At 39.0% G+C, this 17,414-nt stretch overlaps 1 protein-coding gene across 1 annotated transcript in view; it reads right to left on the bottom strand.

The window, feature by feature from the left end:
* The window catches only part of uggt1 (UDP-glucose glycoprotein glucosyltransferase 1), a 43,307-nt gene that overhangs the window by 13,961 nt on the left and 11,932 nt on the right, over window positions 1-17,414 (bottom strand). The window contains exons 10-25 of the mRNA XM_042500678.1: window positions 13,901-14,000; window positions 13,739-13,799; window positions 10,567-10,658; window positions 8,604-8,754; window positions 7,713-7,832; window positions 7,511-7,596; window positions 6,870-7,005; window positions 6,551-6,682; window positions 5,423-5,587; window positions 4,273-4,393; window positions 3,278-3,376; window positions 2,421-2,515; window positions 1,496-1,702; window positions 1,228-1,359; window positions 963-1,093; window positions 773-868 (exon numbers count right to left, since the gene is read on the bottom strand). Coding sequence (XP_042356612.1) covers window positions 773-868; window positions 963-1,093; window positions 1,228-1,359; window positions 1,496-1,702; window positions 2,421-2,515; window positions 3,278-3,376; window positions 4,273-4,393; window positions 5,423-5,587; window positions 6,551-6,682; window positions 6,870-7,005; window positions 7,511-7,596; window positions 7,713-7,832; window positions 8,604-8,754; window positions 10,567-10,658; window positions 13,739-13,799; window positions 13,901-14,000 — 1,924 coding nt within the window. The remainder of the gene's footprint in view (window positions 1-772; window positions 869-962; window positions 1,094-1,227; window positions 1,360-1,495; window positions 1,703-2,420; window positions 2,516-3,277; window positions 3,377-4,272; window positions 4,394-5,422; window positions 5,588-6,550; window positions 6,683-6,869; window positions 7,006-7,510; window positions 7,597-7,712; window positions 7,833-8,603; window positions 8,755-10,566; window positions 10,659-13,738; window positions 13,800-13,900; window positions 14,001-17,414) is intronic.

Genomic DNA, 17,414 nt, shown 5'->3' with positions numbered 1-17,414 from the left:
CTCAGATTTGGTGTCATTAAGCTGGAGCTCCCGCCCCTTGAACACAGACATTGCTGATTGAGGTTGACATACTGTTTATATCCTTCAAACGCATATTTTAGACACTTCCATCTGCTTTTCTCTGAAATCACTGTCTTGATTTTTTCTTCAAATGGGTAAATATTGCTTCAGGGAGTACAGTTGCTAGCTCCTGACAGCTTGACAAGCACAAAGCTTAGCGAAGTGGTCAATTATGACGAGTTTGTAGACTGCTTTCGTCATTAGGTAGAAGGTAGAGTTGGGTGTCATCGGTGTAGAAATGGAACTGAATATTATGGATTTGTATAATGTCACCCAATGGGTCAATGTAAAGAAAGAAAAAGATGTGACCTAAATTGAGCCCTGGGGGATGCGGTAGGAACCGGGGATGACAAAATCACCCACACTAACAGAGAAGTGTCTACCAGTAAGATAGGGAATCCCCACAGAAGCCAACACAGCCCTCCAGACTGTTTTTAGAGGACAATGTTATCGATGGTGTTGAAGGCACAGCTCAGGTTCAGGAGGACCTGGACTGAGCAGGTACCAGAAGCAGGAGCTAACAAGAGGTCACTGTCACCCTGAGGAGGGCAGTCGTGCTGTGAAGGGCACGGAAACCTGACTTTTCCACTTGGTGCAACAATACAGCTAAATGCTTTGCAAAAATCAAGTGACCCTGGGCTACACAGGGCTTCCCTTCAGGGAGTAAAGTTGGCTTGCTTGTATAAATCATGTGCATGCATTACAGCTTTACCTGTAGCGGTCATCTGCAAAGTCATATTCTACCCGGGCCTCTCCTTTGGGCTGAGAGGAGAGCAGAGCGTCCACCTTCATAACGAGGTCGCTGGCCCTGAGAGAAATCCTGCATTAGATTTTACAGAATGTAAAAGCGTTACTCAAGTTTTGACCTTGTGAAAAACTATGGATGACAGGAAATACAATACCTGTCCTCCTCAATACCAAACTGTTGGACTTTGCTTTTGATTCGCTCTCCAGAAGTTTTCAGGATGATGCTCTCCAAAAGCAGGAAGTCATCCTGATTAAACACCTCCTCGTCCTCCAGTGGACCTATGATCTGTAAACCAGACACAAAAGAACCGGTATGGTAACTGGCAGATTTTCTTGATAAATACTCTGTTTGTTCATCATGTACCACCCGTATTTTCAAAGCAGGTTCTTCCAACAATAAATAACAAGACTGTGACTCACTCTTCCGTTGCTGATGACTGCCTTCTGTCCTTTCTTCAGTTTAAGCACGTCTCGGCAGTAGGCAGCGTGGGAGAGCAGGAAGTCAAAATTGGGACCATCGTATGCATCCTTGAACAATGACACATCCATACCCTGAAGGGAAAAAAGATAACTTATGGGCAGCTGATAAAAGAGAAAATTAAGAGTAAAAAGGATAAAATATTTAACAACAGTAGAAAATATGATCATTTTAAATCATGAAAAATTAAGCTGTTCGATGCCCCCTTACCCCGACAGCAAACTCCCCGATATCTACTCCCTTCTCCAGAGCTGCAGCTGTCTCTTCTTTAGCCATCTTGGTGATGAAATTCTTGGCGTTGTTAGCAGATTGCGTCTGCATGGCAGCCCAGATCGCTCTGGCCACGCGGCTCGTTTCAGTGGACGGAGTTGCCGTTGGGTTATTGATCATACCCAGTCGGACATTGTTGCTGGTTTTCTGTTGCGGGTACAGTGAGTGTTGATGAAGGATTTATTCTTGCTTTGAGAGGCTGAATATCGAAACAGCTGATCTTTTCAAAAACATGGTGACATAAATTAAACAAAAAATTTCAGTTCTGAATCCTACTTTGAGATATTCTGACCTTGCTTAATTTTTATTGTACAAACATGAAAGTGATATAATCGTCTCATATAATTCTTATTCTCAACAGAGCAGATTTGCAAACTTCCCAAAAGTGAAATTATTCCTTTTCCAACCTTTTCTTGGTTGTTTTTTAAATACAATTTGTACCAGAATGTTTCATGGAAAAATATGTTCATATTGTCACAACATATGATTCATTCATGATTTGTACTGGTAACTTGTGTTATTGTATGTACTGATTTTCACCAATTTGTACTTTACTATCTGCACCTGTTAGCTATTTTTGTTAGCATTTGCATCTTACTGTTATCTAGTTTTATATTATTTTATATTTGCTATATACTGTATTCTATATTTGCTATATATTTTCTCTTACTGCTATTATATTTCAGTAGTTGTACATTGCCTACTTTCTATCAGTACTCCTCTAACTTTGTATTGCAACTGCTGCACAGCAATTTCCCTCAAGATAAATAAAGTTTTATCTTATTTTATGTTACATAGTCAACATTAAAACAGCAATATCGAATCAAGGTCCAGATTGTAGAAATTGTATAAGAGGGTTTTGTACCATGTGTCTGATGGCATCATAAAGGAGCTGACGTCCCGAGGGTTTGTCAAAGTCTCCGACCACCCAGAAGGTCACAGGGCGGATGTAGCCATCATCTAAAAACCACAAAGGTAGAAACACAGATTGAAAGAATAAGTTACTGAGGTGATGCTACGCAGGAAAACTTGTGAGGCAAAGGAGGCGAGATATACTATTTTTCAGTGAAGATAAAGGTTTGGTAAATTGGGTAAAGATCTATGTAGATACTGGACTGCAAGAAAAAAAACTGGAAAAAGTATCTATATTGTTATCTACTCCGAAAACTTTGTCTTTTCCAAACAGTAAATAAAACCTCTCCATGCAGTTACAACAAGTGACACATGCTCTCCTAAAGATGGAAGAAACAATGTTAGAACTTAGTGAGCAGTTATTTTTAGTGGTTATATTTCAGACTTTAATAGACAATCATCACATGTATAATTAGTAATTTGTTTGCTCTGAGAAATGCAACACAGATGGAGGAGTGGTGGTGGATTGACAAACAAACAATCTTATCACTGCCAGCAGTGTAGTTTACAGAAAAACAGAAAAAAAGAGCAAGTGAGGTGGAGAGGGAATAATGTGGAGGAAAAGGGTGATTACCATGCCTGTTGGTGGAGGTCATCCCTGATGCAGGGGCATGTTTAAATCACATGAACAAGAGGAAGAGGAGGAGGAGAGGACAGAAGGAGAATACATAAAAGAGAGTTTAAGCTTGAAAGTGACTAAATTATCTTCACGAGACACGACAAAAAACCTCCTCAAGCGTTCTCTTCAATTCAGAGTTTGGGTTTTTTATACACCCAGCTATCATAAGAGACAGTCTTGGACATCCTTACCTTTCTTAGTCATGTAGTTGATGCTGTTGGCCACAGCGGTGCTCTTCTCCTTGGTATCGAGAGTCGAGAAGCGAGCGTAATCATCAACAAAGTAGTTGTCTGCAAGAAGTGAAGAAAATGGAGTAAACTGTAGCTCATGTAGAAAATAGAAAGATTATATTTCTAAAGGCCTTTGCACACCGAGTCCGACGTGTTTCATTGATCTGTTTGTTGCGAGAACAGTACATTTTTTCTGTACTTTAATCTCTGTAATAACAAAAATGTAATTTTAGTTGTAAAAAGGAGTTCAGGGTTTTCAGTTTCAGTGTTATTCATTTAGAACATTTAGTTATTTATTTAGAATTTTTTGCACGCCGCACAAAATTAAATGTACTTTACTGTTCTACAGAGCTCACAAATTTTAACAAAATCAGGTTTGTGTTAACATGTTGATTCTGCAGCATGAATGAAACTGAAACTGAAGTCTGAGGACCTGTTGGGCCCATTGCTATTACTACAGCGAGCACTGTCTGTGTTGGGTTTGGAAAAGCAAAACCACACTGGCGACTGCTTTCAGCTCACCATTGCCCCGACTCTGTGACTCAAACAAGCTGCAGGAGTGATGTAGTCTTACACTCACTCTTTTTCTCTAAACTGATCAAGGTTCATTTTCAAGTATTGAAATTTGGCACAGACTGATTTAAGGTGAATCTGTACTCAGTAGTACTGAGGCACTTCAGTTGGTGCCCTTGAAAGTACAAAGTTCAGTACCCAACCCTGTGTTAGTGGAGGTCTGACTGACAAAAAGTCAGTCTTAAGTGTGTTTAAAAAAGAAGAATGCTATAAACAAAAATCTAAAACACTCTTTGGCCATTTTGCACGCATTTTTGAGACATCAGCTAATCAGTTTCTGGTCCTCTGTCATGTCTTAAATGCTTAAATATAGGATCATGAGGTAAAAACAACAGCTGTACATCGGTCAAGCAATACCGCTCGAATCCATTATGTGTACTCACTGGTATCAGACAGATCCAGGTATGTTCTGCTGGTGGACAGCACTCTGGGGTTGATGCGAGGGACAACGTTGGGCTGATTCATGATGAAGTCCACGACGTCGTGATCTGAGGCCAGCTCACCCTACGAACAGATCGAGCACAAATTCAGGATGTTAAAGGAATAATTCACTGCTCACTGACCCAAAAATTGATGCAGAAGCTTTTTGTCTGCTTACTTTTCATCCACAGACAGCCACCTCAAGATTTAATAGCTTGTGTATCGACTGAAAAGTTTTCCTTCAACAAGTTCAGATTAAACATTGAAAAAGGAGGAAAATAAGACTGATGACCGTTCACCACAAGAACTGGTAAAGCATCTAAATAAAACAGCGGTGCTGTAACTGTGCTTTAAGACTCACAAAACAGAGGCCTTTCAAAAAAACAATTCAAACATTTGGCTCCTCGGAGAGCTGGAACAACATTAAAACAGGAAAGCACGGCAGATGGCATGCTCACAAAGATCTAGCTCAACAGAAAAATGATTACTCACAACAATCCAAGACAGTGTACTTGTAAAAATGAACTCTCTTCCCAAAAGAAATCATCTAAAGCTCTTCTACTCATTTAATTTTTCTTTTAATTAAACTCTATTTTGTAGAAAATTAAAAAACAACAATACGCAACAGCACACAGAAATACACCCTCTGGTATTATCACTAACTCACAGTGAATATGTTACTTGTTCCCTTTAAGTCATGTTTAATGAAATTTAACCAATTTCTGCTGTTAAAATCAATCAAAAAAATCTAATCTTTGCAGATTGTATGTACATAAGAGCTGGAGCATGTGGAAAAAGATTAATGCATTACAGCATTTATGCAACATAAATTAAAGACTCACCACTGAGGTGGACAGTGTGTCTGCAGAGACATTCATGCAGTCAGTACTATTTTTTTTATTTTGACTCAACTGCAATGAAAATTGATTTTACACAGAAGATGAATAACATGTAAGCTATCAAACACACATCTTTATGTCTATTCTTTTATTAAACCCTAATAAAACAATAGTGTTAAATTATAAAGTGATGATGAAACCCTCACTGGCTCACTGCGACTGTACATCAAAGTGTGAAGTGTGTGTGAGTCTGTGTGTGTGTGCTCTGACTGACCAGGTAGACGGCTCTCTGGTAGAAGGAGGTGGTCTCCAGGATCTTCTGCATGGTGACCGTCTCCAGTTCGTCCGGGTCCAGCTGCTCACGCTGGTAAGGTATGCCGTTGTACATGACCACGGGCAGCGGGCCCACTCCCGTCTGCTGGTAGTACGCCCGCCCTTCCTGAAAGAAGAGACACAAAGAGGTCTTACTTTTATATACATCTGCCTTTAGCCAACTCAAACACAATGGCAGAGTAGTGAAGGAAAACCTGATCCATGCTTTTATTTTAAGCAGGTTTGATTGTTGCAACAGTCATAGGCAACTACAGTTTATCAGGGTATATGCAGGGATACTGAGGATAACTTTTCTTTAGACGATGACACACCTTAACTTGTATTTACAACAAATTGATTGTAAGAAAGCACAGCTAAAGAGTCTTATTAAACCTAAATTACGGAAAGGTGCTCAACACTTTTTTAAGTGGTGCTTGACAGAAATGAATGCTTCAGCATCAGGTTTTAAGTTTTAAGTCCTTTTTTATTGATTGAACAGCTTCTAGTCTTTCGGTGAGCAGCAGATTCTCCTCAACTGGCCATGGTGGGCTGGGAAATAAAATCAATCAATCAATCAATACAAGCACTGTTACTTTCTTCTTATGGAGATGACATATCTGCTGTCAGAATTGGTGTGGATTGAACACTGCTATCTCCATGGTGACATTTGTCACACTACTAGTAACATTGTGTGACAAAAAAATGACGTGTGCGACATAAAAGAAAAGAAAAAGAAAAGTCTTTATGATTTCTTTTTTCCTCAGCAGCAGTTTGTTGAGTTTGAGATGTGAAGGGGAGAGTAAATCTGTCAATTAGTTTGTTGTTGCATCAAATAGGGCTGATCAGATCGACTGATAAGATTAGAGGACCTGCAGCTGCAGAGGTGAGTGAAAGCAAAATTTTACACCCAGTAGCAGCAAATGCCGATATTGAGAAGGGTCGTCACAAATACAAGAATGTGGGGGAGAGGAAATTTTACTGAGATATCAAGTTCATTATTTGGGACAGATGGACAACCCAAAAATCTAATGTAACAATGTTTTTGACTGAAAACACCCACAAAATGATGTCAGCATTCAGCCTCTCTCACCTTCCTGTTGCTGTCGTAACTCGAGTCGGCTCCCAGGACGCTGCTGACCTCCACGTAGGGGAACCTCTTCTCCAGCACTTTCACCACATCTCCAACACTCAGCTGTCCACCAATAGGCACCCGGTTGAACATCTTGAAGGAAAAAAAATGATATAAGTTGAGGGTGCTAAAAAATTTAGGGAGAACAGTTATCAGGTAGTAAAAAAGTAGCACAACTTTATCATTTTTTTAGAGTCACCGGTGCCAAAATGTGTGTTCTCATTAAGATAACAGGTGTTTTAAGAAGTTCTTGATGAGCATTTATGAGCCAAAGACTCACCGAGATGACAGCTTCAAATGCGCTCTGACTGTCCACCTCGTCGCTGATGTAGTTGTAGGCTCGGACCAGCGCCACACCCGCATCCTGCATGCCGTCTATGTCATCTTCATCTGACACCACAAACACCAGCCCGATCCTAAAACACACACACACACACACACACACACACACACACACACACACACACACACACACAATAAAGTTTCTAAGACAGACTCTGGTGTGTTTACTGGACTGTTAAAATGCAGAGCGCATGCTGTCTGCCTCATCAGTATTCAAACACACTGACCATCCCAAGATGCCACATGCAGAGAGGTATCAAAGGTCCCCCAAAACCTGCCTGACAAAACTCCTAAATTAAAATGGATTTTAACTACACGTCCCAACTGACCGCAACAGCTCTGCGGCATCTTTTTGAATGATTTTTCTGGTTTTTGCAGTAACCGTGGAGCAATAAAAACAGTGTTTCCTTGAAACATCCATCTACTGATGTAAATCACATTTACAAGAAAATATATTAAAGTGTCCAATATTTAAGAAATTTATTTTAAAAGCAACTATAACATCCTTGTTTAATCTCCTGATGGTGTCTGGTGATTTTACAGCCCAACAGATCTCTGATGACACCAGCAAACACAAACCTGAGTGGGATGTTGTTAGCGTAAAACATCTCTGCAACACTCAGCAGCTCAGCAGCGTTTTCCTGAGTTGGGTTCAGAATGATCACCTGCAACACACACACACACACACACACACACACAAACGTACACAAACACGTTGGTATTTTTCACGAGGATTAAAATCCAATTGTATTTACAACTGATTCATCGGGTGCGGACAAACCAGATTGTGGAAGTTCTTGCGGATCTGCCTGATGACTCCAGGGAAAGTCGGCCTGAGAAGCTCCTGCACGTTGTAAGGCCATGAGCTGTACCTGTGGTCCGTCTCCAAGTTGTTAATCCACTAAAAAAGCAAATGTAAGAGGAAATGTTTGAAAGAAGGAGCCAGAGCCAAACAGAAATTATATTTTACTGCTAGTGGCTACAGCTAACGATTAATTTCATTGTCTATTAATCTTTGTTTTATCTTTGTCAGTGAAGCGATTAATTGTTCAGTCCCTGTCAGATAATAGTGAGGCCCAAGTTGATGTCTCCAAATTAGTTAGTAAAACCCAAAGGTGTTCAAATCACAGACTGGAAACAGAGAGTATTTGGTACTTTTCAGGAATGACTTGAATAATAGGATGATGTACAGGGAGCGGGTCATTATCACAAAATAAACTAAAACAGGGTGACGCAAAACTTTGATGTGGGTCATTATTTTGCAATAACAGCTTACTGTTTCAGCACAACTGAAACTCACAAAAAGTAAACTTTTCTGACCCTATCACTAACCAGAGCTGTTATTTGAGTTGTTCGCTGTTGCAGATATGAACTAGTTATACATTTGAAGGGCTTGAAGGGCTTCAGATGGCACCCTGATTGTACTTAGGTTGCACGATAATCTTTCCAGGAGCAACCTATTTTTTTCCAGGGACATTTGGAGCATATCTGCATTTCTTTGCTAAAACACTACATTACAGAATTCCAGCTCCTCCAGAATTCCCAGTAAATGTGGGAACTAGAATTGAAACAGAACAACACAACTGCATGTGCATTTTCAGCTCCAAGCCTCAGTGCTTAATTAAACGTGCACATTTTTGTCGGAGAGGATTTTGGTTATGTGATTTCTTACGCTGATGGCGGGGTTGCGAATGTCGACAGCGTAGTCCGAGTCAGAGGGCTGGACGTTGAGCTTCAGGATGTCATGGATATAGGGCGTTTCGATGTGCAGGGAGCGCAGACCCTCCATCACCCTCGCCTCACTGCGCAGCACCTCAAACACGCTGCAGAGGACAGAAGTCAGAGTGTGGTCATCCTCTGTGTGTGTGTGTGTGTGTGTGTGTGTGTGTGTGTGTGTGTGTGTGTGTGTGTGTGTGTGTGTGTGTGTTTGCTATTAGAAGTAAATATAAACATGAAAGTACCACTGACTGCTGAGATCTGACCATGGGATATACATATAAAGTTCCTTATTTTCATGTTTTGATTGATTAGTTGAATATTGAAATACATGTAAAAAATCAGATTAGAAAATTAGCATTTGAAAACATGAGACTTTGTAGTTTAGCACTTTTTAGAACTGAAACAATTAACTGAATAATGCATTAGTCATCCAGTGACATTAATCACCAGTTTCAAACAGATTATTGTAATTTTCTGGTACATAATCAGCAGCTCATTTTGCATTTTTTCCTCAACATTTCTGAGCTAGGCAGGTTGCAAAACTTGTTTACTGCAACATGAAAATTCTACTAACAAACTGATTGGCTGAATCTGAACTGCTCTGTTCAAAAATGAATATGGGTATTTTTGGCAAAAGTCAGTAAAAAAAAACTCCAAACACTGCCTTGTGTAATCTTGATCTTAATCTTTAATTATGTTCTGTAGATTGTTTGCAAGCATATCAAATGGCAACATTTATGTTTAATATTGTACATGGTCCCTTTTCAAATAAAATAGAATAAAATAAAATATTGAATATTAGGATAAAATTTTACCAAAATATACAGAAGTGAGAATATCAGTGACACATTTAAAATGTAACTGTTTAATATAAATGTTTGATTTCATAAATTGCAAAAGTTTTATAAATTGCACCTGAGTTAAGCTTGGAAACAGGTTTGGGGGTTTTTTTTACCTGGAATCTTTTTTTTTTGTGTGTGTGTGTGTGTGTGTGTGTGTGTGTGTGTTTTAGTGACTAAAGGGAACAACGGTTTTTGAAAATGGGTGCAGTATTGAGGTACAGGGCTGCAGCTGGCAGCTGTGAAAACAGGCTGCAATGTGACCACTCAGTGTACCGTCAATGTACATTCACTTAAAGTTATTGTCTTTCCCACTGACGGGCTCAGATTGATTTTATTAGTGTCTGACAACTTATGGAAAGAATCCCTACTGATATAGACCTTTTTTAAAGAGTAAAATTATTTTTGTTAGAACTAGAAACAGTCCTAAAATCCCTGTCACCAAACTCCATTTTAATAAACAATAATTTTATCCCTGTAAAACACACTTAATTCAAAGTCGACAAAAACAAAATAAAACTCACAAAAGCCCTCCTGGTTCGTCTTTCCACTGTTCCAACAACCACCAATTCTGCTTTGGCTGGAATAAACCCTTAATTCACTCTGTTAGATGTGAAAATATGTTGGCTTTATAAATGCAAAAATTACTGTTTATTTAAATAGATGTTGGTGTGTTTGGAAATGGCGATTACAGGGCTGTTTCTGGTTAAACAAAAAGGATTCTACTTTTTAACGAAAAAGCTCTCTCTCTTTCAAAATTGTTGTCAGCCACTTAAAAACAATATGAGCCTGTTCCTGGCAAAACAAGCACTTTTAGTGGATGAAAACTTACAGTGTCAAATGCCCTTAGAGGTTACATTGTAGCCTGTTTGGTCAGTGCCGCCTCACTCAATACTGGACTAACTACAATAATGTTGTTCCCATAACTTATACTTCTTTTATGTATAAGTACTTATAGTCACTTATACATAAAAGATGGGAAATCAGGGTCCATGTTGAATAATGCCGGGGTTACCCTTGATTATCTCAATATGAGTAACTGTGTGCGTGTGTGTGTGTGTGTGTGTGTGTGTGTACCTGAAGATGTCTTGTGTGTCCAGATCAATATGCAGCCCGTTGATGAACAGGGCTGAATCCCCGGGCTGCAGGCCCAGAGTTCCTTTGAAAAACTACGGACAGAGAAACGTCAACATGACTAAACATCCTGTTCACATCAAACCCTAAAACTCCCCATCCAACTCCAGCTGAGCGGATCTCCAGGCCGTGTAGCACGTGATGTCAAAGCCGGCCATCGCATAGTCAATTATATTGTGAAACTAGAGGCAACAGTCAACACAAAGCTGTAACAAGGAACGCCTGCAGCTCCAAACAAGCACTGACAGCTCTGTTTAAAGCCAGTCTGTTTAGAGCAATCAAACCCCACACTAAACAAATCTAATTATTAGAGAAAGGGTGTGTGTGTGTGTGTGTGTGTGCACGATCGGGAGAAGCTGTGCAAGTGTTTGTGTGTCTGAACATGCAAAAAGGAAAGCTCAAAGTCGTTTTGGCGCAGTCAAATCTCATTACAGAAAGACAAAGACATCAGATTAATCATACTCTAGACACTGCAATTACAACAAGACATGATTAACACAAATATTGTTCATCCCACTTAAACACTGTGTGTATATTTGTGTGTGTGTGTGTGTGAGAGAGTGAGAGAGAGAGAGAGAGAGAGAGAGAGAGAGAGAGAGAGAGAGAAATGTCGGCGTGCAAGTGCATGTGTCCAAACTACTTCAATCAATAATCGTTTCTCGCTGCAGGACTCAGCGCGCCTGCCGAATGAATCACCGATTCAGTAATTAGGACGTTTGCTGCTCACCCCCACCACCCACCCAAACTCCTGTCTGCACACCAAGATAATGTGAGCACAGCTTGAGGAGGCAAGGAGGGAGGACTGAAAAAATATTTGACAAGAAAAAGGAGTGATTACCTATTCCATTAGCGGGGCAAAGCCAAACACACTGTCAGAAACTGAATGCTTTTCACGTCAGATGTTGTTTACAATTTATCACGTAATAAAAAGGTGAGAGGAACAAAAGAAAACCAGGGAGGGCAGTTCTCATTTTGAGATATTTCCCTAAAGACGAAAGGCTAAGAGGTGGAGGAGCTGTGGCTGTGGCTGCATGCAATAATGCTATCTAGTGTTTTTCTTTATTTCTTTATTTTCCTCCTTTATTGGATTAGATTGGTAAACATCTAAACCTCAATTATCCCTGACCAGCGGACACAGTCAGCAGGAAAAGTAGCAGCATGCTGGGTAACAACAAGACAGAGGAATGAAAGAGGGTGAATTGGTTGAGTTGCCAGGTTTCCAGTTAAATGTAGCTTTAATTTGAAACCAATTTACAGAAAATACGCAAAAGAAACTGCAAAATCATGTTTACATCCACTTTATAACTGTTCCTTAATTGACAAATTCCATGAAAAGGGTGAAAAGAGCAAATTTAGACACGTTTTGTGTGGATGTCCAATCAGTGTTGATGCTAAATGTAGCCGATTAAAGCAATTCCTCAATATGAACTATATTGAGTTCAGCAGCAACAAAATCTGCTCCTCCTGCAACCAGGGCCTTCACGACGTGATGGTAACATAGTTGGATACTGGAAGAACTACAGTATTTTGGATACCAGTAGCCAAGGGGCGTGCTCTAGATGCCGATCAAAAATATAACTACCTTGTTAACTTCGCATTATAATGTAACTAGCTACATTTTCAACAGTGAATGGCATCCCAAAATATGAGAAAAGAGAATGATCTGTTGTTGAATTAATCTGTTGGCAGAGAATATTATAAATCTGTGACTGTATGAAGTCCAGGTCTACTCATCCTCTATTGTACTCATAAATGTGTCTCCTGATTTTGTGAAATGTTGATGCATCTACTGAAAATTATTTTGTACAGTAGAATCATAGTTGCAACTGACTTTATTACTGACGTTTTGTGGTGCACCTTTACTAATCAGCACATGATTATTTTAATTAATGCAATTATGCACCGACCAACTCTGATGAAGCAACATTCAAAACGCACAGCTCGCTTTTTTTTCTTCAATGTAAACTGTCAATAAAGTGTCAGCCTGTGTATCCTGGTTTGTGCAGGAAATGTGGTTTTCTTTTTGGTTCACACATTTTAAAATGATTTGGCCGATTCGGATATTCAACTGTATTTTTTTTAACAAGATTATATGGCTGAAGAAATGCAGCAGAAGGAGGCCTCGGCTGAAAGAGGATATGGCCGGCGGGATCCTCCAGAACCTGAGCTGCTCAGAGCAAACAAGGAGTAGTGGTTTCTTTTCTCATATTGTCCTCTGATGCCAAAATAAACTAAACTATTTTGTGACAACTTTCAGCAAAGGAAGTTTTTGTTGGACTCTGAGGGACAACAACCAAGTCTAGCAGGGCCAAGACGGCGGATAAGATTTGAGAGAGTATTTCTGTCACCTAATGTCATGTTTTGGCCAACAATGTTATATAATCTAGTGGGCTAGTAACAGCTATGGGCGACAAAAGCTCAGGTGCAATGCATCCTGGTACATAGGCACTGCGGGCACGGCTCTGCGAGCAGGAGATCTAGTCAAATTAGCACGCACTGAAGAATTTATTGATTCAGCTGACTACATTTACTATCAACACTGATTGGTCATCCACATAAAACCTGCATGTGTCACTACATACCAATATATATATATTTTTTTTTTTTCAGTGAAAATGAAATAAAAATACCATTCCCATTAAATCATATCATATTTTTATATAACAGGGATTATTGTCTGTGTAGCCAAAGTCTGATGTATCTTAACCATCTGTGTCTGAGCTCAGTGAGCCACACTGTTTTTCCCTCATTACCCTGAACACTGTAGCTTATTTACCAAAATAAACTGTCCTGCTGCCGTAAACACCCACTAGAGCACCAAATATGTATAAATCTGCAGCTGGAAATGGTTCCCAACAAATGCATTACTTACTCTTGTTTGATCTCTGATGATAACTACAGTGTCCAGCTGTTTAGAAAATTATTTTTTGTTTTCATCTTTTTATGGGATTTAGTGATAATAAGAAAACATGGAATAAAGCCAGGCTCATCTAGTTATGATTATCTGAAGGGGGGGGGGGTTAGTTGTTGTACTAAAAAATAATAGGAGGACTAAAGAGGATTGATAGAAGATAAACTATGACATGAATGGACAAATAAACAAAAAACAATGTACCTTCTGGTTCTCGCCGATCTCTTTGCGGATCTCAGAGTTGACCACAGTTTTAGTGATGGACCTGTGAAGGACAGACAGAACTGTAAAACTGCAGACTGGTAAATATCTGTTGAAACCAAAACTTCTTAATGTAGCTGCTGTTTGTGTGTGTTTGTTCTTTACCGGGCTTTGGTGGGGAAGTTCTGACTGAGGTCTTTCATAACGGTGAGGGCATCAACAGCGGGAGCAGCAAGAATGCGAGCTGCTGTCTGGAAACTCAGATCTATAAAAGAAAAGGTGGGTGGACGGGTAGGTAGGCAAGTAGAGCAGAAAAAAAGAAAAGGAGGTGAGTGGACAAAAGCAGAGAGGAGAAGAGAAACACACAAGAGGGTACAGAGAAAGTTTCGACAAAATAAAAGCAGCATGAGCAATTGTTGGAGTCAGTACTCTGAATAAGCTCACAAAGAAAGGGAGGCTCAAGTTTCTATAGCATAAAGTTTGGATGTCTGCGCCAAATTGTTTATCTCAAACTGTTTGAGACAACACAAATGTCTCCCTCATGGAGGCATTAGAAAATCAGAGAATCACCAAAGTCATCAGAGCATATCAGGGTCCAGGGTCGGATTTCAGCTATTGGATTGGATCAAATATGAAAAAAGAGGTTGTTTGAAAGAAAAAAAGGATTGTGAAATCATGTTATATCACGTAATCCAGTCTTGATTTTTATCTGGATCAAACCTTCAATGTTTGATGTTCAGAAACTTTCGGGAGGATCAAGATACCTTTGATAAAAAAACAAAATCAGGATTATCCTGATCCTAGATTTAGGGTGAATTTCAGGGAGAAAATGTAATAAAACTTTTAAACTGGTCAAATATATTTAATTCAAAATTCAAACGGGCTGGATTTTAGTACCAAGAAATCAAGACATGAAACTGGCCTAGACAGCAGCCTTTATTAAAAAAAAAAAAAAAAAAAAAAAAAAAGCTTTTCAGTAGTATTAACATTTTAAACAAATACAATTTTATTATATTGTTTAAAAATAGCAATGTTTATTGCTTCACTTTTGAAGTAATATATTTGGTTACATATTTGATCCAGGCACATCTCTCCCATCTCTCCCCCATATACCTCATTTTAAGACTTCTTTCATCGAGGTCAAGGAAAATGGTTTAGGAAAGAAACATTTTTTGACTATCTGACTGCAGCCCAGGTGTTTTGAAAAGCTACTAAGCCTGGCTGGAACTAAGGATGCAAGATAATATTGGCACTTCATCAGTATACACTGATATTAGCTTTAAAATGAAATATTGGGATCAGTTAACATGCTTATTTCTGCTCACAAACTGATTTTTATTATTTTTTCGTATTGACAAAGTGAACACATACAAAACACCAACCCTTAATTAAAGTATTTTCTTATTTTGCACAATGAATGGATATTACATACATAGAAAAGTATTGTATTTTTTATGTCTCCATATGCTGGTGGGCCACCACAATAAGAGTAATTTTAAAACATAAGGGACTTAAAGATCACCAGAATTCAGTGGTGAAAAAAGTGGATTTTGATATTGGTATAGGTTATGGGCCTAATGAGTTACTATATATCGCCATATAGGATGATGGCAAAAATTCTAATATCGTGCATCCTAAGCTGGAACTTTGTCACACGAAAAAATGAGGAGGAGGTGAAATGTCTCACTCATTAGCTACTTCAAGACACTATTTGAAGTTAACATATTTCATCAAACTGGTGTATAAGATGTATGCTGGGCCACTTGGAAGTTGTTTCTGGGCCAGATGTGGTCTGCAGGCTGCCAACTGAATAGGCCTGTGTTACACTGATAAAGTGGATAAAGTAGAAATTAGGCTACCTATTAAGCCTTTCAGCCGACTTGAAAAGATGATATCTGGATCAGGGTGATCCAATCCATTGTTGCTTTGAAAAACTGGCATTTTTTTTTTTTGAGAAATGGGGCCTTGGCACCATGAGTGTGTGTACGATCTCATGGCAATCTATTTGATTGTTGTCATCATTCTGCGCCAAAATCTGTGGATCTGCTGACTGACAGACGTTACCATCCCTGGAGCCATGTTGCTAGCATGGATAAAAAAAGTCAGCAGTTAAGATAATTAATGTATTAATTGGCAAATAATTCCATGTTAACATGCTTGGCTTCACATCTGAGGCATTAATTAAAACTATCTCAAAGGATTTAAGGCAGGATTAAGAATGCGGACTAGAATATACAGACAGGCGTATTCGTTAAAAGCGTAGAGAAGACACTAAGAGTATATACTGTAGTGCTTTAGCCTGCAAGGAGACGAGGAGTGAAGTGAGGACTATTTCAATGCAGTGAGCATCCCTGTAATAGTGTTGTAGCCTGTGTGATTATTAGCCCCTGGAGGTCTCCCTCTCTTTGTAAACAGGCTGAGCTAATGAGCCCCAGCGGGATAGTAGATAAAGACAGACGCCCACATGACACGGCTGACAGTCGAGCTCGACCGACTCTCTCATCCTTTCACATCCTTTATTCCCCACAATCAAAGCAGTCTCATCATGCCTACATCCTGTGTTTTCTAAAAACACACATAAAACCAGGAATGGTGAAAAAAGAGAAAAAAAAGTTTGAAATATATCTACGATAGACTCAAAGTGGACATGATGACATCTGTGAAAATGTGCTTAAATACGTTATCCAATAAATGATGTAACCCTAATCAATAATGCTTTTATGCTGCAGCAGACAATGTTCTCATATCTTTAGATATTATGGCTCAAATGTATCAAGAGGACACTGATCGACCGCGGCCATTGATTACAGATCTACAAAGATAAATTCTCTGCTGTGAGTTTGATTCACTGACAGAATGATCTCACTGTTGAAGCAACTGAAGCCAATACTAATTTCTGTTTATTTATTCATGATCATTGCATAAGAGGAATAAATCAAACCAATTGAACAACTGTGTCAATGGCACATCTACCCCACGGAGGCAAATTCTCTCACTGGAATTAATTAAAGTTTTCAACTTGGGCCCTATTTTCCAATGTTTTCTGTCTGTTTTATGAATGGGAACAATTATTTTTTGAAACTGGTCCAGTATTGAGAGGGAGCGCTGAAGTTGGGCGCCATAAAACAGGTTGCAATGTGACTATTCATGGGAATGTGCGTACCGTTAATTTACGTCTAATTTAAGTGTTTGTTTTTGCCACTGACTGGCTCAGATTGTCTCTGACAATTTATGGAAAGGATGGAAAGGAAACACACGACACACAAAAACACAGAAAAATAGGGTCCATGCTGAAAAATACCAAAGTTACCCTTTAATTTCCAATGCTTTCTGTGTGTCAGGGAATGATTACAAGAAAATATTTTATTTCATTATTATTATTATTTCTTTCTAGATCAATAAGATCATCTTTTTATTCTCATTAATCAAACTTTTCCATTATTAGCTTTAAGTGTTTTAAAGTCCAGTTATTCCACAATGTGTGACAGCATCATAGATTCTGCATAAACTTGTTGAAGCTCTTCATTGAAGCTGTGTAATATTTATACTGAGTGAAACGATCAATGGCTTGTCATCATTTTATACACATTCTACATCTTGAATCGTTCAAACCTTTTACTTAGGCGAGAAAATGTAACTTTCTCTCTCTCAAAAAAAAATGAATTCATAATCAATAAAA

This window comes from Plectropomus leopardus, chromosome 14, assembly GCF_008729295.1.
Source record: "Plectropomus leopardus isolate mb chromosome 14, YSFRI_Pleo_2.0, whole genome shotgun sequence".
NCBI classification, from domain to species: Eukaryota; Metazoa; Chordata; class Actinopteri; order Perciformes; family Serranidae; genus Plectropomus; species Plectropomus leopardus.
This window is presented reverse-complemented; position numbering and strand designations above follow the sequence as displayed.